The 21681-nt window shown below is 48.3% G+C and overlaps 1 protein-coding gene across 1 annotated transcript; it reads right to left on the reverse strand.

Moving 5' to 3' along the window:
- Positions 1 to 957: 957 nt before the first annotated feature.
- On the reverse strand, positions 958 to 20487 carry CD59 (CD59 molecule (CD59 blood group)). Its single transcript, XM_044259050.1, has 4 exons — positions 20409 to 20487; positions 11372 to 11447; positions 7974 to 8072; positions 958 to 2071 (listed from the first exon to the last, which is right to left on the reverse strand). Exons 2-4 carry the CDS (start codon positions 11427 to 11429, stop codon positions 1875 to 1877), a joined length of 354 nt encoding a protein of 117 aa, XP_044114985.1. The 5' UTR covers positions 11430 to 11447; positions 20409 to 20487; the 3' UTR covers positions 958 to 1874.
- Between the last annotated feature and the right edge of the window lie 1194 nt (positions 20488 to 21681).

Below are 21681 nucleotides of genomic sequence, written 5' to 3' on the forward strand. Positions count from 1 at the left end.
CCAGCACAGATTCTCTTCCTCCTGCTGCCCCTGGGCACCCGGCAGACACTGCTCTCCTTCTGGGCCAAGAACCACACACATGCACTTGATTACATTTTATTTTCAGAAAGGCATCAGTCATTCCAGCCTGTTACATAGATTACATGAGCAAGGGAGTGAAAAAAAATGTTAATCCTGAAGTCCCACCTTCATCTGCAAAAAGCCAAGCTGTGCTGTTAGAGACAGCCGAGATGATAAGAAAACAAGTGTCCTTCCGACTGCTGGATCTTGCAAATTATTCAGGAACAGCCCCAAGAAAAAGGCAAAACTCTTCCTCAAAAGGTGTAACACTTTTAGGGGCGCCTGGGTGGCTCAGTGGGTTAGGCCTCTGCCTTCACCTCAGGTCATGATCCCAAGGTCCTGGGATCAAGCCCCGCATCTGGCTCTCTGCTTGGCAGGGAGCCTGCTTTCCCCTCTCTCTCTGCCTGCCTCTCTGCCTATTTGTGATCTCTGTCTCTCTGTCAAATAAATAAATAAAATCTTAAAAAAAAAAAAAAGTGTACCACTTTTTAGGAAACCAGGAGTGCTTCTGAAAGCCTCAACATTGGTTATTATGCTAATAACCTTGACAAATGTCTCTTCAGCAAATTGTGCTAAGTCAGCCAGGAGGCTACGCAGGCCAGGTGTCGTTGGCTAAACGCACCCCTGCTGCTATTCACGAGGACATCTGGAGGCCCCCGCTGCAGCCCGAGAGGATCCTGCCGCCAGGGTGACATAGCATCCAGACGCAAAAGAAGAGACCTGCTACCACTACTACTTAAAATAGGAACCCTTAATACTACGAGTTTTTTTTTTTTTTTAAAGATTTTATTTATTTATTTGACAGATATCTCGAGATTTCAAGTAGGCAGAGAGGCAGGCAGAGAGAGACGGGGAAGCAGACTCCCTGCTGAGCAGAGAGCCCGATGCGGGGCTCAATCCCAGGACCCTGGGACCATGACTTGAGCCGAAGGCAGAGGCTTTAACCCACTGAGCCACCCAGGTGCCCCACTACGAGTTATTTTTAACAGAGTGTCCCAACGTTCAGACTTTAACTGCGTGTGACAAAGCCAAGATACCCCACCAATCTGATGCAAAAGTTGAAGGAATAATTTTCACACATCATTATTAGATGCTAAGTTTCTCTACTGCAGACAAGCAAAGCCCATTCACAACCGAGTGATAGAGGAAAACTCTGATTTTAGCCACTGCTACTTTTCGGAAGACAGACCTGGGAGTTCAAGGCCCTGCCGTGTGGAAAGCTCCCCTCCTTCCCTGCCAGGCACCCGCGAGTTGAGACTACAAAGGTCACTGCGATCACCCAGCACTGAGAATCTCCCGGCCGCTCCCCAACAGCCCGCATGTGGGAGCGTGGTCGGGCCTGCTTGGCAGCGCGGGTGCCATAAAGGGAGAGGATGAAAGCATTCCCTGGGAGAGGCTGTCGAAAAGAACCCCCTGTCCCAGTACCACCGCCCTCCCCTCCAGATCAGAGTATTTAAAAATCACCTCCAAGCCATCAGAGGGGAAATAACCATGACCGGGCCCTGCAGAGGATCTGAGGTACCCAAGCTGTCCCTGCGAGGCTGCTCTTGTGAAAAGCCGAGGAAGAAACGTGCGGCCGAGCTCAGATCGCACGTGCTGCACCCTTTTATACCATGTCCCTCCGACGGGTCTTCGCTGCCCACAGGACTGACCTTCAACGTCTCTCAGAGCCTCTCTTGTCACCAAGTTGCCCAAACTAGTGTTAGTCTTGCCCAACGGGACAGGTGAAATAAAGCTGTGGGCATGCAGCAGCCAAGGAAATAAGGAGTATACGGAGACACGGAAAGTTTAGGAGAAGGCCTCCCGGTGTTGATTTAGAGACAAAGCGTCAAGGCTGCCGCCAGCAAGGGGAGCAGCATCAACGCTGTCATCCCAGAGACCCTGGCACTCCCGTTGCACAGGTCCTTCTGGCAACAGCTGTACTCGAGCTTCTTCAGCCCCAGGGCTTTGGAGATAGAGAGGTAGCTGCAGTCATCAAACTTCCAACACTGGCGGTAAAAAAGTTTTGGATCTGTGGGGGAAAGACACACACAAGGGTAAGCAAGCAAGCAGGGACAGTTCTGTACCCGCCTCTGACCTCTCGGTTCTATTTCCTAGAACATAGCCACTTCCAGTGGCAGAGACATCTGGGTGGGAATGGGTATCCTTGTCGGGCTGGAAAAGGGAACAACTAGGCAAATGATGATACAGGTCAAGGCGGAACTTTTCCCTAATTCATCAGAGTCTGGAGAGTTTGTGCTGCAACAGCCAATCAAGCTGATGTTTTATTAGAAGTTTGATACAATTTTTAAGCCCATTTGCCCTTTGATCCAACAATCCTACTTCTAGAATTTACTCTAGGACATCACTTGTGAAAAGGTTAATAAGAGAGATGCTCGAGAATGGTCACGGCATCACTGTCTGTCACAGCAAGAAACTAAAAGACAAATATCAGTCCATTACTAAAGAAACGTTTGAAAAAATTAGGGTACAGTTCCATACAATGGAAGTCCAGGTAGGTAAGGAAGGACACAGGCCTGCATGTGTCAAAGTGGAGTCTGAGTTTAAAGAAATGTAGGAAAATGGATAAATTGGACTTCATCAAAATGAAAAACTTTTGTGCCTCAATGAGCACTATAGAAAACAAAAGACAACTGCAAAAAGGGAGAAAATGTTTGCAAATCATATAACTGATGAGTCTAGTATCCAGACTATAGAAAACACTCTCACAACTCAATAATGAAAATACAAACATGAGCAAAAGATGCAGAGATTTCCTCAAAAAAGATACACAGATGGCCCAGCAGCACAGGAAAAGATGTTTGATATAATCAGTCACTAGGAAAATACAAATCAAAACCACAATGAGCTTTCCTTCGCACCCGATATGACGGCTTTAACCCAGAAACCGGGAAAGAACAAGGGTTGATGATGAAGTGGAGAGACTGGAAACCTGTTTCCTCCACTGGTGGGAAGGCAAAATGGCACTGATCCTCTGGAAAAGTCTGGCAAGTACTCAAAAAGTTAAAAAATAGAGTTACAGATACATTATGATCCAGTAATTCTTCTGCTGGGCCTTTACCCAAAGAAAGCAAAAACACCAATCTGAAAAGATACATGCACCCCTATGCTTATGGCAGCATTATTTACAATAGCCAAGACATGGAAGGAGCCCACATGTCCACTGATAGATGAATAAAGATGTGGTACACACACACAGACACACACACACACACTGGAATATCATGTGGCCATAAAAAAAGGACGAGATCGTGCCACTGGAGACAACACACATGGAGGGTACTGTGCTTTCAGGGTACTATACTCAGTACAGACTGAAAAATACAAATCCTATATGATTCTACTCATAAGTGGAATCTAAAAAACAAACAAATAAATAAATAGAAAGCAGAATCAGACCTATAAATACAGAGAATAGACTGGTAGTTGCCAGGAGGGAAGGAGTGGGGTGGTTGGTAAAAACGGGTGAAGGGGAGAGGGAGGTACAGGCGTCCAGTTAAGGAACACATGTCATGGGAAGACAGGACGGTGTAGGGAATTCAGTCAATGCTACTGTAACAGCAATATAAGGGGACACGTGATAGGTATACTCGTGAACACAGCATCACGCACACACTTGTCAAATCCCTAAGTTAATCACCTGAAACTATCATAATATTGTGTCAACTATACTCCCCCCCCCAAAAAAAAAAAGTTACCATATGACCCAGCCATTCCACTTCTACGTGGGGTCTACCCAGGAGAACTGAAAACTACATTCACACACAAAAGCTTGTTCAGAGCAGCATGACTCAAAACAGCGACCGAGTGGAAACCCAGAAGACAGGTGAACAGAGCGACAAAAAGTGGAGTGTGATTCAGCCACAAAAAGGACTGGAGGTCCTGATACTTTTCATGACATGGGTGAGCCTTAAAGGCATTCTGCTTGGTGGAAAAAGCCAGTCACAAAGGCCACAGCCATTGCATGATTCAGTTTCTAGTAAATTCGGAACAGGAAAATCCACGGAGACAGCAAGTAGATTAGTAACTGCCGGGGCGTGTGAGGAGTGGTGGGGAGGGACTGCTAATGGATGTGCGATTGCTTTTCGGGATAAAAATATTCTGGAGTTAGTGGTGAAACTGGTGCAACCCTGTGAGGATACTATAAGCCACTGAATTGTACACTGTAAAATGTACATTTTCTGGTACGGGAATTTGATCTCGATAGAATGGATGCAGACCAGGATGTAGAACAGGGGCCATATGCATAAATGAAGTCTAAGTCTGGGGGTAAATGCGCTCATTTTCTCTGAAAGACTCTCAAGGATTCTTGGGGTTGCCTTCCCAGAAGACTACCCTTCATTTATATATTTCTATATGAATTGAGATTTTTTTTAAAAGTCATCGGGTGGATTTATTTTCAAAATATTTTAAACTTCATTTAAAAATCATTAGATGGTTCAGTAATACAGGAAGAGTTTCCCAAAAAACATGCCATTATGGTCCCAGTTTCTATATACATTGAAAAACAAAGGCCCAAAGTATCTATGCCAAGTATCTTTTGTGGTTTTTGAATATTCAGAAAAATTATGTTAAGGGAAAACCAGTGTGCTGGTTGAGAAGCATTATGGTCAATTTTCCTCTCCACAAGATGGTGTGCTAGCTGCTGGACACACCCCGACAGAGAAGGGACGGTGCTGGCCCTGGGATCACTCTCCTATTATCCTCTGTGCTGGAAAGAAAAAAAACACAAAAACAAAAACAAAAACCCCATACAGATGCCTATTTCCTTGTTAAGGACTTGTAACTAACTTAATTTCATTCCTAGCTGGGAACTTAACTATATCTGTAACTGCCAGTGTAACTCTTCCATCTTGCGCCTCAGAGGGGTTACGAGCATTTGGGCTGGCTTCTAACGAAGTCTGGTCAAGTGGCAGAGGCCACAGACTGTTCCAGGGCCTCTATTTTTGATAAGTACTTAAGCAAGTACTTCCCAAAGTACTAATATAATAGTAGTACTAAGTGCTAATATTGAACTAGAGGATGCTGTGAAGAGCAGGAGTTACTGCCTTACGTGATCCTAACTAGGAACCGGAGCTGGAAAAACATTCAAGTTCCCAGAATTTTAACTGGAGGCGCCTAACAGCCTGGAGAAAGCTGACAGTAGTTGATTAGTAATTGCTACCAATGAATCATTTACTCGGCCTGCAGTGAGCCAAGGATTCTACTTCAATGATCTCATTTGCGTATGGAGAGCTCCTCACCAGGCCACTAGCAGAATTACCCAAATAAAGTGGATTATCAGAGGTCCCCGGAATGTTAGAGTTTCTCTCTGCTGGGCCCATCATCCCTGATCTCTTTGAAGACTTCAGTTTGAGTCTAACATCACCAAGAAACAGTCCCTCATTGTCCTTGGCACCTCTACGCACGCCCCTGATTCAGAAGGTTATCACGACAATGATCACTGCGTGCTTTCACCAAAGGCTTATGCCAGAGTCTAATAAGCACGTGGTTTCTAGTTCTGGGACTGGCTGGGATGCAAGTAAATAGTGGCTGAATGAACACCCAGCACCTGCCTCCTCTCTTCTAGACTTCATCTGTACAGCACCCACATAACCCTTTTCTCCTCTATCTGTCCACTGACCCTGGGAGAGAAATGTTCCCCTTTTACAGCAGGGGAGGGGGTGGGGTGTGGTTAGAGTAGTGGAGTGATTTCTCCACTGGAGTACCTGACTTTTGACTCATGTTTGTGGGGACAGTGTGCCATGCGTCTCCCAGGTGACATCAATCCGAGCTGGAGGGGGACTGAGGTGCTCTGGTAGGATCTGTCTTACTGTGAGGTCAGAATTTCTCTATTTCCAGAACTGCTATCATCACATGCAAAGCTGAAGTCTTAGGACTTAAGTTCATGAAGAAGAAAAATATTTAAGATTCATATTGTCCTTCTGAAAAATAGATTTTATTCTTTAGAGGAGCTTGAGATTCACAGCAAAACTGAGCAGAAAGTACAGAGTTCCCATTTAGCCCCCTGGGACCCCTCCCGACCCTAAAGAACCTGTTCTTAGCGTCCCCCGCCAGAGTGGTCTACTTGTGACAACTGACGAAATGACATGGATTCACCATTATTGCTCAAAGTCCGTGATTTACACTGGGTTTGCTCTGGGTGTCGTATGGGGTCTGACAAAGCAGGACAAATATCCACCAGTACAGTATCTTACAGAGTCGTTTTGTTGCCTTAAAATCCCATGTTCCACCTTTTCATCCCTCCCTCCTTCCTAATAATCCCTGGCAACCGCGGACCTCTTTATGGTCTCCTTGTTTTGCCTGTTCCAAAATGTTCTACAGCTGGAATGATCCACGATGTAGCCTTTGCAGATTGGCTTGTTCCACTTACTAATATGTATTGAAATTTCCTTCATGTCTTTTCATGGCTTGATAGCTCACTTCTTTTTAGTCCACTGTCTGGACGCACTACAGCGTACAGTCCGTTGACCCATTCCCTTTCCAAAGGACATGTTGGTTGCTTCCACGTCTTAACTACTACAAACATCTTTGTGCAGGCTTTTGTGTGGACATGGGTTTTCAATTTCTTTGGGTAAATACTCAGTGACTATTGATCATGGGTGAGAGTATGTTTAGCTTATTAAGAAACTGCCAAGCTGTACCGTTCTGCATTCCCGTGAGCAGAGAACAAGAGCGCCCGCTGCACCACACCCTTGCTAGCATTTCTGGATTCTGACCACTCTGAATAGGTGTGTCTTGTTATTTGCCTGAACCACTTTTAAAAACTGAACAATTCATTGTAAGATGAGTAAGCTCTGGGTATCTAATCTATAGCGTGATGGGGCTAGTCACTAATACCATTATTATGTTCTTGAAATTTGCTAAGAGGGTAGAGCTTAGTGTTCTCATCACACACAAAAGGGGTAACTATGGGAGCTGATGGATGTATTAATGAGACCACTGCGGTAATCATTTCCCGGTGGACACGAGTTTCAGATCATCACACTATACACCTCAAATATACACGATTTTTACCTGTCAATTATACTTAAATCAAGTTGGAAAATTTTTCGATAAAGGTTTAACAATCCAGTAGGAAACACTGGGATTTGAGAGCTGGGAAAAAATTCTGGCTCTACTCTACCTCCTCTCCTCTACCATCCAATGTACACATTTCATAAATCAAAAGCCACAGGCAGAGAAAACTCTCTGGAGGCAGGACAGAGGTTGGAGTTCAGAGCTCCTAGCTGCGAATCTAATTCTTCCTCTACACATAATATTGCCTTTATTCTCTCATTTGGAAATTACACTTCTTGTAGTGGGGAGGTCCAAGAGACACAGATGATCAGGGTCAACTTGACGGATGTACTCACTCATAACTGATCTTCCAATATCTGTGGAATAAACGGCTACATTCTCTCCAGGGGCCTTACTGTGCTTTCCAGATTAATAATTAATGATTGTGGTCCTCTGGAAGCAGAGGACCTGTCCCCCAAAAGAATCAAGGACCTCCCATATAGGAATCGGAATCTTATCCACATTCCAAAACTTTCCATCAAAATGATCATCAGATCATCCAGTCTGACAGGATAACGCTGATGTGTCCTTACTTACTGAGGGATTTCTCCTTTCTAGGGAAATTAATCTTCTCCACCTCTCTATCAGGGTTTTCTGAACTTGTGGGTCTCCCGATCCTTTTATGAGTCTACCGGACACGTTCAGCTTATTCCCTGATGATGCCCCTAGAAGGACTTTGTGGTAGAGAGTAGAAAAATAGAATAAGATTGAAGGGTGCTTTTATTTTTATTTCTTAAATGGTAACCATTACTTGTTGAATGCAGGTCTCCTGAGAATGAGTGTGACACACATTTTTTTCCGGTGCCCTCATCATCCCATTACCCTGAGGAGATAGGAAAGGGGCACACTCTTACCAGCTTTGACCAACAGACACGCGTCATGATTAACTGAACAAACAGTGGTCTTGTTGCAGGTTTCACGGTCAATACAGGCGTAGCATGTCAGGCTATGACCTAGAGTCAGGAACAAAATCTGTCAGTGCTTGTAAGATCACCATTGACTTGTCCTCCTGACAGCAAAAGGGAGCCCACCACCACCACTGGTCTGGGGCCGAGGTCAGAAACTCACGGCATGCTTCCCTTCCCACACAACCCTGTAGCAGATACATTTTCCCAACCTCAAACTACAGTTCCAGCAGCATTTTTTGGACCCTGATAGAAGTGCAAAAGGAATCTCCATATTTCAAAATCCATATAACTGGGACACCTGGCTGGCTCAGTTGGTTCAGTGTCTGCCTTCGGCTCAGGTCATGATCCCAGGGTCCTGGGATCAAGTCTCACATCCGGTTCTCTGCTCAGCAGAGAGCCTGCTGCTCCCCCTGCTTGTGCCTCCCCACACCTTTCTCTGATAAATAAGTGAATAAAATTTTAAAAGTAAATAAATAAATAATAAAATCCACGTAACCAGGAAATTGAGAAGATTCCTCTTACCTTCAACTAGAAGTGATTTAAAAACAAAAAGGAAATGCTTAATCTGTAACGTAATGAGATATTAAAAGGAAACTATCAGGAGAAAAAAGTAACAGAATTCTATAAATGCCTTCTAGGCCATGACTACACTCTGTTCAATCACATTCTCCTAGACTGATACTCAGTTATCCGTTAGTACCTATCTGTGTGAAAAGACATTTTCAAAGATGAAATCTGTAAAATCTCATAGAAGAATGAAATGTTAAACCCAGACCAAGTGTGGGTTTTAGAACCCAAGAGCTGATTCTAAGTCCAAAGCCTACATTCATCACACAGAGCAGGGGAATTCTCCAGAAAGCCAGAAGAAAGTGGCTCGTCACTATCTGAGCACCACAGGAATCAAGCTCTCTGTAACATATAAAATGGCCACACTGCCTTCACCAGTGTGAAATCCCATCGAGCACAGGGCCCTCTGACTTATGAAGGTTCCAGATTAACCTTTGAAATGTCAGTCCAAAAAAGCTCCCCTGCCCACTTTGTTTGCAGATGACAAGACAGATGCCTGCAGAAGTGAAGTGGCTCACCCAAGGGCACCCGAAGGACACCCAAAGCAGCACAGTGAGGGAGAGCCTCCACAACCAGGGGCCGGGCTCCGTCAGCCCGCTCTGCCTCCTCCCTCCCACTGTTAGGGTTAGTCGGGCCTATGTGAGAGCGGAGCCACCATGAGAAGGGATGAAGATGTGATCTTTCTGGAGTCCTCTCCCTGTTCCAGACGTGTACACGTGCATGGGAGGGGAGGATATAAGAGGGAAGAATGTTCTAGCCTGGATACTTGGGAGGGTCACCTGAAAAGGCTGTTCTGAGGACTGACTTCTCCTGGCTAAAGCCAGACCTCATTCGGCTTCTAGAGAACCTGCTGAAAACAGAGGAACCAAAGCCCACCCTTAACTTTTTGTGGGGCAGAGATACAGCTACTGTGTTCATTTGGGGTGTGCAGGGATCCCGTATACCTCCAGGCGAAGTTCTGGATTGTCACGAGAGGTAGGCTCTGGGACCTCCAGCTCCGTGTTTGAAGAGAAAACCAGATCTCCCACGTTACAAAGGGAGAGTTGGGACTCAAACTCAGGCCATCAGTTCTGAAACCCGAGCTTGGTTTAACTGTGACGTTCTTCTAACAGTCCAGAGCAGGAAAGGAAAGGGCACAAACTGTGAGGGGATCCGACTCTGGGCTAATGGAGGTGAGAGGGAGGATTCCCTGCATTTTCCTCAGAGCCCAGGCAGCAGCCAGGGAAGCGTCTCCCTGTGTGGGCTCGAGTTCCGGAGGGACCCTGCCTCTCTGTGAAAGGGCTGGGGACCTGTCACACCATGGGCGCTGGCCCCAAACCCAAGCAGATGCCGACTGGGGGAGACTGGGCACGAGGAGGCAATTCTAATCACAGGAAACACACCGGGCTGAAGAAGACAGACGAGCATGTCGTGAGCCCCATCACCACCGACCCCAGGAGCCAGTAACAGAGGTGGGGAAGGCAGGTCATGAGGGCTCTTTTTTCTCAGAAAGGGAAAGCATATCCAAACGTGTCCTTGGGCAAATTCCTTCTTTGCCTTAGTTCCCTCAACTGTAAAATGGGAATAACAACAAAGATCCCTCATGGGGTGGTTGGAAGGGATAAGCAAGACTAGGCTTGGCCCCGTCCCTAGGACACAGGAAAAATCCAGTACAGAGTAGTTGCTAACGCTAACAGTATCTAAGACATGCTCCGACACGGCAGAGATCTCTTCATCGCTCCTTGCGTCACTACTTCCCTTTCTGCCTCTCCCCCACCAAAGAAAACCTCTGAAAAACTGGCCGAACTAACCAGACAGAGGCAGAAAAAAAACATTTGATCCTTATCATGAAGCAAAGCAAGTAACACAGCTGTTCCTTTTTTTTTTTTTTTTTAAAGATTTATTTATTTATTTGAGAGAGTGAGTGAGTGAGCAGGGGAAGGGGCAGAGGGAGAGGCAGACTCCCCACTGTGTGTGGAGCCTGATCCGGGACTCAGTCACACGACCCTAAGGTCAGGACCTGAGCAGAAATCAAGAGTTGAACATCTAACTGACTGAGCCACCCAGGTGCCCCAGTAACAAAGGTGTTTCTACCATTAAAGAACTAAGACTCGGGAACATGCAACTACTTCCAGAAACCAGGGAGGGGCGGCTGGGAAGGAGTTCAGAGCACACTCTGGTGCCAGTCCACTGGGGCTCAAATTCGGGCTCCACCACTTCTGTGTGACATTTTACAAATTACTTCATCTCTTTGGGCCTTACTCTGCTCATTGCTAAAACGATGGCAAAAACAGGACCTACTCCACAGAGCTGACATGAGGATTCAGTAACCGAGTGCACACAAAATGCTGAGGACAGCGGTAGCCACATGAATGCTGCGAACGGGCTGCTGCCACTGCTTCTAAGATTGTCATCATTGTCCTCGTCATTATCACACAGCAGTCACCCCCGTGCAGAAGGAGCTCAGCACTTTAAAGATGGGGCCCACTGGGGTCGCCAACAGCTGGTGAGAGGGAGAAACTTTAGCTGTTGCATGGACCCCCCAGGCCTGCTCTCCCCCGAAAGCTACTGTCACCCAGGATGGGGTGTCACTCAGGAAGGTGCTCCAAGGAGAGCAAGAATGTCATGTAGGAAGGAGCTGTCACATAGTCCTAGACCTGTCACACTGGAAGGCAAAAGAAGCAAAGCCAGGTCCGAGGCCAGTGGCATCCACTCTGTCTCCCTGAGGCCTAAGAAAAAGGAAGCTTCTGACCAAGGTGACCTAGATGCTCTAAATCCGTGTCCCCGGGACCACTCACCTGAACGGCAGAGCACAGCGAGGATGAGCAGAAGGATGAAGCCTCCTTTGCTTCCCATGGTGATTGTCCACAGAATCTACAAGGAAGGGACACAGAGGGTTGTCATGCACCAACAAAGGACTATTTCAGAAACCGACAGGAGGAAGGCCTGGAGCCTTCAGGAAACATGAGGAAGAAGTTAGCACAGAAAGAAATGGTCTGGGATGCTATGAGCCAAGGTGCTTTCCTGGTCCCTCCTCTTGCCCCCAGACCTCAGGTTACTGAAGAAATGCTCCCCGTCCTGGCAAAAGGGGCAGCTACTGGGAGTCAACGCAGAGCAGGCCAAGCGTCAGCGAGAGCCAGGCTCTGCCCCAGCTCCCACCTACAGTGGCCAGGAGAAAAGAGTTACCTTTGACGAAACCTCAGTCCCTCCAAGTCGCAGTGGTCGTGATCATGCAGTGGGGATAACACTTTCTTCCCCATAAGGGCTATTGAGTCAAATGAGAATACGAGAAAAATAATACAGCGACTATAATTCCCACCGCACTGGCCCACCCCAAGATGCTGGCTGAGCATGGGGGCCTAGCAAGGGCCATCTCTCCAGGCCATGCCACTAAGTGTGTCAGACTAAAGCGGTGACCCTGGAGGGCACTGGCAGGCTTTCTGCACAGAATAGGAGGCAAGGGTTCAGCAGGCCCAGAAGCTCTGGCTCCCCGTCTTAGCAAGCGTGATGCAGACAGCGCCTTGTTGTCTGGGGAAATAAAGAGGGGTCCTGGTAACTTCGATGACCAGTGCCCTTACATTAATGCCTAAGTGTTGTGGCAGTGAGCATCAGGGAAGGAAAAGAGATGGCGGAAATGACTCAAACCCTCCTTTCACCTGACAAGGAAGCTAAAACACAGAGCGTTTCTTGTTGTCTAAGTCTAAACCATGAGTGGCAGATCTAAGGGGGCTCCCAATCCCGCCGCTACTTCCCTGACCCCACCCCAAAACAAGGAAGCAAGAGCGCCTCTAAACCAGGGTGCCCATGCTCTCCTCCTCTCAGCCCCACAGGCCGGGACTTCCCGGAGCTCTGGCTGGGTGAACAGCCCCAACCTTGTTAGGAATGTCATCTCTATACCTCTGAAGGTCATCTGCTGCTCAGAAACCAATCAAGGTCAAGGGAGGGTTGAGAAGCAGAAAGAACAGGTTCTGGCATTGCCCAAAGTCAAATACACAGAGGAGGTCATGCCTGGATGAAAGAGGCAGGTTGCCTTCCTGGGTGGGGGACCCAGGAAGAAAATCAAACAGAGCCCAGCCTTCCTTTGCAAGTTGAGTAACGTCCTCTTCCCTCTGGGGTCTTCAATATCTACAATAGCCTATGAATGGCCACCCCCGCCCCCATGCTGACCCTGCTGGGGCTTAGTTGCCCTCAGCAACCCTGCACAGTGAGGACGTGAGGTGGCCAAGGACAGCGGTGGAGAGCTCAGACGCTGGTGGACCAGAGGCCCGGCCCTCAGGGCCAGCTCAGTCACTGCCCCGGGAGCCACTTTTACCTCAGCTGTAACAATGGGGGTAGCAGAGGCACTTCCCAACACTGTGAGGATTCAATGGGATAAAACAAGTTAAGCGAGTATGTGCTTGAAATACAGCCAAGCACAAGGAAGTGGTGGTTGTCCCCCACAGGCCTCATGCCCTGACCTGGACGGGGACGTCTACCGCACCTCCCATTTGAGAATCTGAGTAACCGCAGGTCTTTCTTCCTGTCCCCTGACCCTGAGAGGTGGGGGCCCTGAGGTCTCTGGCCCCTAACAGATGAGGAAGAGGCCTCACTCAGCCCCTCCTGCTGGCAATCCGTGTCCCCAGCCTGGAGCCCCAGCCACTCTCCCCTCGCCAGTGAGTGACCCGGGCCTCAGCCCCCTGCCAGCTCCCCACACTGCCTTTTCTCGCTCAAGAGTTTCTGGAGAGAGAGAAGGATTTACATGCTCAAGTGAGGCAGGGCTCTGGTCTGTGGAGAACAGCTGCCTGCAAGTGAGCAAGGGGAGGAAGGAATCCATCTGAGGAGCAGGAGCTACGTGAGCACAATGGCTACAACATCCAGAGTCCCCCCTGGAGGAGGTGGAGGGAGCTCCCCACCCAGCTCAGGAGCTGGAGAGGCATCAGGCTGGCGGGAACTGCTGGGATCAGGTCCCCGGGAGTGACCATTAGCGTGAATGACACCACCACGAGAGACAAACAGGATGCCACCCCACACGGAGCAGGGTTCCTGGATGGACCACATGACAAAGAACCTCTCCTAGACAAAAGCAGAAAAGAAACCAAGAACTGGGGAAGGGAGAGGCTTTCCCGTCTGGTCTGGAGAGTTCGATCATGGCATCGGGCAGCTCTGGCTCTTCCTCTTCTACGGTTAACTCAACCTCTGAGCTTCTCTTCCTTCCGCCAGCCTGGGGATAAGGACACAGACCGCAGGGAACAATGCCTGGCACTCGGGAGGCGCCACTACAGCCTTACTGCAAAGCCGTGAGGTTACAGGGAGGAAGCAGCTGGGTAGGGAGGGGGTGTTGGGGGCGAGGGCTGCAGGAGGGTGGGTGCAGTAGGGAGCCGTAGGTGAGGAACCCAGACAAACACCCTGAAATGAATGGACCGCAGACATCTCAGGCCCCAAACATCGAGCAGCCCCCAGCTTTTTGGGTTGGAAGGGGTGTCAGGTCTTGGTTTCAACATGCCACCCAGCTGGCTGAGGGTCACAGCAGGGTCACTTGGCTGCAGGAGGGCAGAGATCGTGGAGGAAGCAAGGGGCCAGTGTGTGGATACCAAGGGGAAGCTGTTCAAACTGAAGTAGGACCAAGTCTTCAACAACAACCATGACAAAAATATACCATTTCCTAGGGCAAAATGTTGTTGTGGAGTTGGGGGCGAGAGAGGACGCGAAAGACCTGCTTGTTTTCAAGTGATTTTATAAATGCCCCCAAAATGTTGACAGTAGAGGATGCTATGCAGGATTCCTTATGATTTCTTATTTCTCTTCCTGACCCTTTGCTTTCTGCCATACTTTCCTCAACTGTTCTCTCAGGAGCCAGGCATGACTTCCATAATCAGAAATACTGGGGAAATCCGCACATAATAATGTTTCCCTTCGGGGAGGCATCTATCACCTACCTTTTCACAAATCTTTTTTCTTTTCTTCTTTTTTACTATAAGTGTTTGGAGCCATTTTATTTATTTATTTATTTACTTATTTATTTGGGAGAGAGAGAGAGAGTGTACAGAGGGGGTGGGGAGAAGCAGACTCCCTGCTGAGCAGAGAGCTGGGTGTGGGACTCGATCTTGGGACTCTGAGATCCTGACCTGAGCCAAAAAGCAGACGCTTAACTAACTGAGCCACCCAGGTGCCCCTTGGCAAGTCTTTCTCGGAATGAAAACACAAACAAACTGAACCTCCTGATTTCAAATATTTCCCCCTGGTCCAGCCCCACTGGACACTTTAAATGATGCATGTTCATCGGATGGTGGCTGAGGCAAAGGAGTGGGACTGACTCCTCCAACCCACCCACGCCAAACGCTTCCATGCAAGTGGCACCCAGAGGGCCTCAACGCTCTCTTTTCCAAACATATGAACTCATTGAAACAGCCGAAGTGAATATAATGACTGCAAACAGACCACAGCCACTCTGAATAAGGTCCACTGAATAAAGACGGGTGAGCCCAGTGGAAACACCATTTTGGGGTTGTAAAACTCACCTGAAGCCAGCCTCAGGGAGTTCTGACAGGTTTTCCTGGGAGGTTCTGCACTTGACTCACAAGTTCTGGCATCTCATCACAGGATGAGGTAAATGAAAATACTCCTTACTCACTCAAGGATACATACCCATTGTTTAAAATAGCAAACATCTGGCAACAGATGTGCCTGGAAGTAAATGAGTATATAATTCCTTGGGAGGAGTGCACAGCCATGAGGAATTAAGTATTAAGGAAAAAGCCAGTCTAAAGATAAGCTATAATCTTATTCCTGTTTCTTAAAGATACAATGCTTAGAATACCGTACCACCTTTTCTGAACATTTTCAGAACCTGTGGTTGAAAGAATGGTAGAACTATTGGTAGCTTATTCATACCGAAATATATTCTCTTAGCAGTAGACATTTTTATAGAAAGAGCCCTCGAAATGATAGCAGGGTGGTAATGTACTTACGAACAATTTCACTTGTTGCTTCTTAACTTTTTATTTTCTACTACTGAACCTGATTAGGCGTAAAACATACATACTACCTTTCAGAATTGGCTTCTCTGAGGTAAAAAAAGGTTTCGTGTACACATACTCTCCTGAGTCTGTCTGACAGCAATTATTTTAGTCATACTCCGTATTTGTAAAACACGAGGCTCAGGGGATTTTCTAGAAGTCCTGAGAGAGAGAGACCTACATTCTAATCCCACACTGCTGCCAACTCACACGACCTTCAAATAGTCCAACAACCCTTTACTTCCACTCCTCACTTGTGAAAGGGTAATATGGTTTTATATAATGATAAAACATAAGAATAAGACTTGAGAAGTTCATAGGCCAATGTGGACCAAAACATAGCAGGTTAAGGAAGAAGCACGTGAACAAATGCATGTCAGTCTGATCACTATTTACTCACTCGGATCCGCTGAGATATAAAAGGAAGCTAAGACATTGCAAGGTGATTTACAAGCACAGGCATTCCCTGTCAAGTTCCCAGAAATGTTTTGGGTAGCAAATTTATGGATAGTGTGAGCCTAGATTCCATTATTCCCCCAGAAGCCATTATTTTAAAAGGAAAACAAAGACACGTTACTGTCCATCCAAAAGCCCCAACCAGTCCTTCCAAATATCTATCCATTTAACGAGTCACAGGAATTTAACTATAAAGCATTTAACACACTATTTAATGATGTAACTGAAACAAAAGAAAGGAATTCACTGGTGGGTCTCTTTACTACTGTGAAGTAGTTTCAGTCTCGACAACAACTGTCTGCTGGGAGCAGACACTGCATTAGTGACCCGCTGAACAGGCAAGGCCCTGCTCTTGGCAAGCTACCAGAGGTGGACACCAGCTAGAGCTAAAGACTAGGAGGAACATAAAATAAGGACACAGTACTGGTTCTAGACCTTGAGTGGCCAAAAAAATCATCTGGAGGGCGGGTAAGCTCAGATGCTGAGTCCCATCTAGAGATTCTGACTCTCCAGGTTTCGGGACCCAAGATTCTGCATTTCTAACCAGGCACACACTGAGAACCACTGGGTTAGTGGGGGACCTGGGACAAGGGTCAGGCTACTTTAGATCGGGTTGGAAGCTTCTCTCACAATGTTAAGAGAGAAGCTGTCCGTTCTGATTAAATAATTAAAGGCTGCTTCTTTTATGGGCCCGTGTGATGACACTGGGGTCCGATGTCACCGAATGCCAGCTGTAAGCAAACACTTCTTTCAGTGAGCAAAAGTTATGGCCAGTTGCTACACTGGTGTTTGACGTAACTACACCAAATCCTCCTACAATGCCGTAAAGTAAATTTAATTCCTGCCTCTGTTTATCAAAGGAGGGAACTGAGGGTTGAGGTAGGGATTGAACTAAGGCAACAGCGGTAGACAGGATAAATAACACTTCTCCCGAGAGATGTCCACACCCTAATCCCGGGGCTACCTTAGATGGCAAGTGACTTTGTAGAGGAGATTAAGGTTACAGATGGTTCTGGATTATCCAGAATCACGTGGGTGATTACAATGAAGAGGATGAGGAAGGCAGCAGGGTCTATCAGAGAGATGGGAAAACAGAAGCAGCAAGAGGGCCTCAGTCTGTGGAACATGCGACTCTTGATCTCAGGGTTGTAAGTTTGAGTCCCATGTTGGGTGTAGAGATTACTTAAAAATAAAATCTTGGGGTGCCTAGGTGGCTCAGTTGGTTAAGCATCTGACTCTTGATTTTAGCTCAGCTCCCGAACTCAAGGTTGTGAGGTTGAGCCCTGCACTGGGCTCCATGCCGGGCATGGAGCCTGCTTAAGATTCTCTCTACTTCTCCCTCTGCCCCTATTCACCCTGCTCACACATTCACTCTCTCACTTAAAAAAAAAAAAAAAAAAAAAAAAAAAGCCTCCAGAAAGGATGCAGCCCCAGTGAGGCCTGGGACAGACTTCTGACAGAGGAAACCTTAAGGTTGATAAATCTGCATTAAGCTACCAAATTTGTGGTGATTTGTTTCGGAAGCAATAGAAAACTGGGACATAGAGCAGCATTTAAACCCAGGTCTGAGGTTAAATGCTCTGGAGGAGAGACTTCTTATGAATTGAGCTTCTGAAACCAAATAGTTAAGCTGAGGCCATGGAAAGGAGACTTTACATCAGCACAGGTTGCAAGAGACTCACAGCAGTTTCGTCCCTGCTCCGAGGACCGTGGTGCCTTAGAGGCTGATGAACATTAAGGCTAGAAGTGTCCTCAAAAATAAAACCCAATGTGCTCATTTTCTGGAAAATTCTCAGAGGCCCAGGGTATGAAGTTACCTGTCCCAAGGCAACAAACTGTGGCAGAACAACACAGGGTGGACCCACTTCCATTCAGCAGGGGCTGGGAGCTCACAAGTGGGGCTTAGCATTACTGTCAGGAGGCCTGGAGCTTTGTGTACTTATCATCCTGGCCACATACCTCGCCTGCAGGGGCCATGCACGCAGAGATGCCCAGACAGAAATCAACTACTCAGTTCAAGAAGTCACTGCATCAGAAGGCAGAGGCAAAGAGAAAGCCGCCTTCATAACGGCCAGCCCCCCCCAGTCACCCTGAGGTCCTGCTGGCAGAGACGACCACCCCAAAACTCTTTAAACCACATGAATTGGCAGCTTGCCTCAGGAGGGCCCGCTCTGCCATCTGTTCCAGGGCTGCCAAGTGCTGGAGAATTTTCCCAAGAGGGCCTCTTCTGAGAGATCCTCCTCTAGGCCCTGCCCTTTGAGATTATGCATGCACAGTGGAAGGTTCATCGAAGATCTGTACAAAGATCGGGGGCTTAGGTAAAAATATGTCTTCCCCTTTGGAAAACCTCAAGCACCTCTGGGCTTGGCTTTGTTTGTGATAGCCTGGCCCGAAGTTATAGCTCCAGGAATTTTTAAAAATCTGCTTTTGTTCAAAAGCTTGGACCTGTAGCGGTGAAAGATGAATTCCATTACACACCAGTTGTCATCATTCCAAAGCCCTTTTAATGTGGGCTTTCATCTTCCAAACCATGCAGCATGATGGGCTGTTCTCCTTACATGAGGGTTCAGCAAAAGGTTTCCCGTTTTTGCTTTGAAAATACAGAAGCCCCAAGTTACAGGCCTCTGTGGATCTCAGGGAGGCTACTCCCTCCCCACCCTGGGATTATACACTTCTCACCACAGTTAATAACCAGTTTGGGGAAATGTTGCCAACTCCTCAGTGAACATTCTGAGCTTGGTGTGGATTTCGTGGAGGACTGGGAGTGAGATGCCCCAGTGGGGAAAAAGAACAGCTGCTGTGGGGTCACAGCAACAGTCCCTAAAATACTAACAGCCATCACTTTTCTCCACAAACAGGTGCCACACTGATTTCCACTAATTATCTCCGTTAGTTCTGATAACACCCTATGAAGAATGGGTCTATTATTTTACTGATATGAAGGGGAAGCTGAAGAGCTTGCTCAGGATTACCCAGCCAGTAAACAGCAGAGCCACGGTTCAAACCCTGGGGTATTGCCCGGCCCCTAACCACTAACCTGTGACACACGAACCAGGTAGGGAAGTGCAACCTCACCAGTTCTGCTCACTGCGCACCAGGCTTCAAATTGTACCTGATTCTAGGCGGATTCCAGAGGCAACAAATTAAGCCAGACAAGGCCGGACACAATGGTGGAAAGGAAGTGTTTCCCTGTGAACTGAACACCAAATCAACTCTGGGTTAACCACTGCTTTTGAAGTCTCTCCCTCCCTTTCAAAAATTTATTATCACATGCTAACAAAAATTTATTATCACATAGAGACAGAGGCGCTCTGTCTCTAAATCGGTAACATAGGGGCTGATTTGTTTAGAAAGAAGTGGCAATATTGCAGGTGAAAGGGGTGGGGAGCCAGGTCTCCGCTGGGGGCCCCCCTGACCTCTTCAGGAAAGTCACCACCGGGTGAGAACAGGATTTTTTAAGACTCAGCTGGTCACGGCGGGCGGCGCCTTCAAAATGGACACAGCGGACGGGAAAACACCCTCGATAAGGATACAATGATCGGCGCCAGCGGAGGGGTGTACTGTTTCACGAACGGGGCCTCCCGCGGACACAGTGTCAGGAGCCGCCGCCAGCGTGAGTCACAGATGCCCGCGCTCAGTGTGCCACCCTCCGAGAGGCCGTTTCCCGGACACGGGGCGTGTGTGCCAGCGAAGGGGCAAACGGGACCCGTTAACTCGGCACCTTTCCAGCATCCGGGGAGAACCTGCTTCTCACCCGCAACCACAAAAAACCACTAGCTAACGTATCTTTAAAACCCGGCTGACAGACTCCGGGAGCGGTGGAGCCCCGCCAAGCACAACGCCACACCAGACTGACTTAAAATGTCTACCTTTCGGCCCCGTCCTTTTCCCCAATTCCAAATTGGTACGTCTAGACCACGCCTGTGACCACTCGCCTGATAGGGGAGCGGGCTAACCTCCTTTCAAGGCGCGATGTCGCCTCTCTAAGCTCCGACAGCTTCCCTACAGTGAGGCGAGGGCAGGCGGCGGGGTTCCGGGAAGATACCGCAGCCGCCATGGAGGGCACGGCGCGCGGAATCTGGGGTGTTTCGGGAAGAGCGCCCTCTTCCTCCCCCGTTCCCCGCGCTTCTCTTTTTGTTCACAAAGGAAGCCAGCGTTCCGCCGGGCTCCCTGGGGAGTCCCAGAAAGGCCACCAAAGGCCTGGGGTGCAGGGATGTTGCGGGCCGCGGGCGGCTCGGAGGGGTCTGGAGAGGACGGCCGCAGCAACGCCCTGCTTCGGGGGCCTCCGCCCGCCCGGACCCAGACGCCGGCTTAAGCTCGCTGGGGCCGCAGGCTCGGGGAAGGTCGGGGTGCTGCTCGGGCCCTTCCCCGCCTCGGACCTTACCTTCCCGCAAACCGGTCCCGCAGCTAACACCGCGCGGTTTGCGCGCTCCGCCCCGCCCGTCTTTATAGCCTGGGTGGGCCGGACTCCGCCCCCTCCCGCAGGCCACGCCCCCACCGAGGCTCCGCCCGACCCGACCGCCCCGGTCTGGGAGTGCAAGGTCACCCGGGTCCTATCGCGGGGTGCAGACCCTTGGCACTTACCCTGCGTTCTCAGAACACCCGAGCGACGGCCGGGCAATCAGCTCTGGCCATGCAGCCGGGCAGCCACTCCTCGCAGGGTGACAGGCTCCACCGCCCAGGATCAGAAAGAGGGAGACCTCGGCACACCTGGGTGGCTCAGTCGGTTAAGCATCTGGCTTTGGCTCAGGTGGTGATCCCCAAGTCCCGCACGTGGCTCCCTGCTGCTACATCCCTCTGCCTCTCTCTCTCTCATGAATAAATAAAATCTTTAAAAAACAGACAAACAAAAAAACTGTGACTACGAGTAGAATGACCTTTAAAATCCCCAAGACAGAAAATGTATAGTGTCCTCCTCCGATTTGTTACAGGAAACAAAAATATGTAACTCCCTGAATTCTGATGTTCCTTTCATTTAAAAATATATTATAATGTTTCAAAAAACTTTCTTGTGCTGGTGCCAAGCTCCCACTTTGGCAGGGCTGGCTATCCAATCCGGTTTGCAGCCCCAGTCTCCTTTGAAAATTTTATTTATTTATTGAAGATTTTGCTTATTTGACAGACAGAGATCACAAGTAGGTGAAGAGACAGGCAGAGAGAGAGGAGGAAGGAGGCTCCCTGCAGAGCAGCGAGCCGGATGCAGGGCTCGATCCAGGACTCTGGGATCATGACCTGAGCAGGAGGTAGAGGCTTTAACCCACTGAGCCACCCACGTGCCCCCACCCAGTCTCCTTTTTTTTGCATGAGTGCCTGAGATACATTTTATGCAGGGAAATTATATGATAACCGATTATGACATGTGCCTTCTCCAATGACCTACCATGACCTACCTCTGGTGGCTTTGGGATGTCAGGGAATGACTTTCCACTGGTGGTGCCCAAATCTTGGTTTTCCTCTCAATGAATGGAAGTCTCAAACCAGGACTTGCTTTGATATTTAAAATGTGTCTGCTTAAAACAGTGAATACATGTATTTCCTTGTTTACGGAACTCTTTCACATGCATTTTCTCATACACATCCTGTTAGCTGTTAGCTAACCTGTTAGCTGTTCCCTCCTTGAACTCTTGGATTCTGAGATGCCACGCTCTCCTAGTTTT

This window comes from Neovison vison, chromosome 7, assembly GCF_020171115.1.
Source record: "Neovison vison isolate M4711 chromosome 7, ASM_NN_V1, whole genome shotgun sequence".
In the NCBI taxonomy this organism is placed as follows: Eukaryota; Metazoa; Chordata; class Mammalia; order Carnivora; family Mustelidae; genus Neogale; species Neogale vison.

Bases quoted from the DNA above. Each gene is read 5' to 3' on its own strand.
- CD59 (XM_044259050.1), bottom strand. From the start codon at position 11,429: ATGGGAAGCAAAGGAGGCTTCATCCTTCTGCTCATCCTCGCTGTGCTC. The intron at 8,073-11,371 runs GTGAGTGGTCCC...TCCTGACTCTAG, and splicing joins CGCTGTGCTCTGCCGTTCAG to GTCATAGCCTGACATGCTAC. The intron at 2,072-7,973 runs GTAAGAGTGTGC...TTTCCCCCACAG, and splicing joins GTGTCTGTTGGTCAAAGCTG to ATCCAAAACTTTTTTACCGC.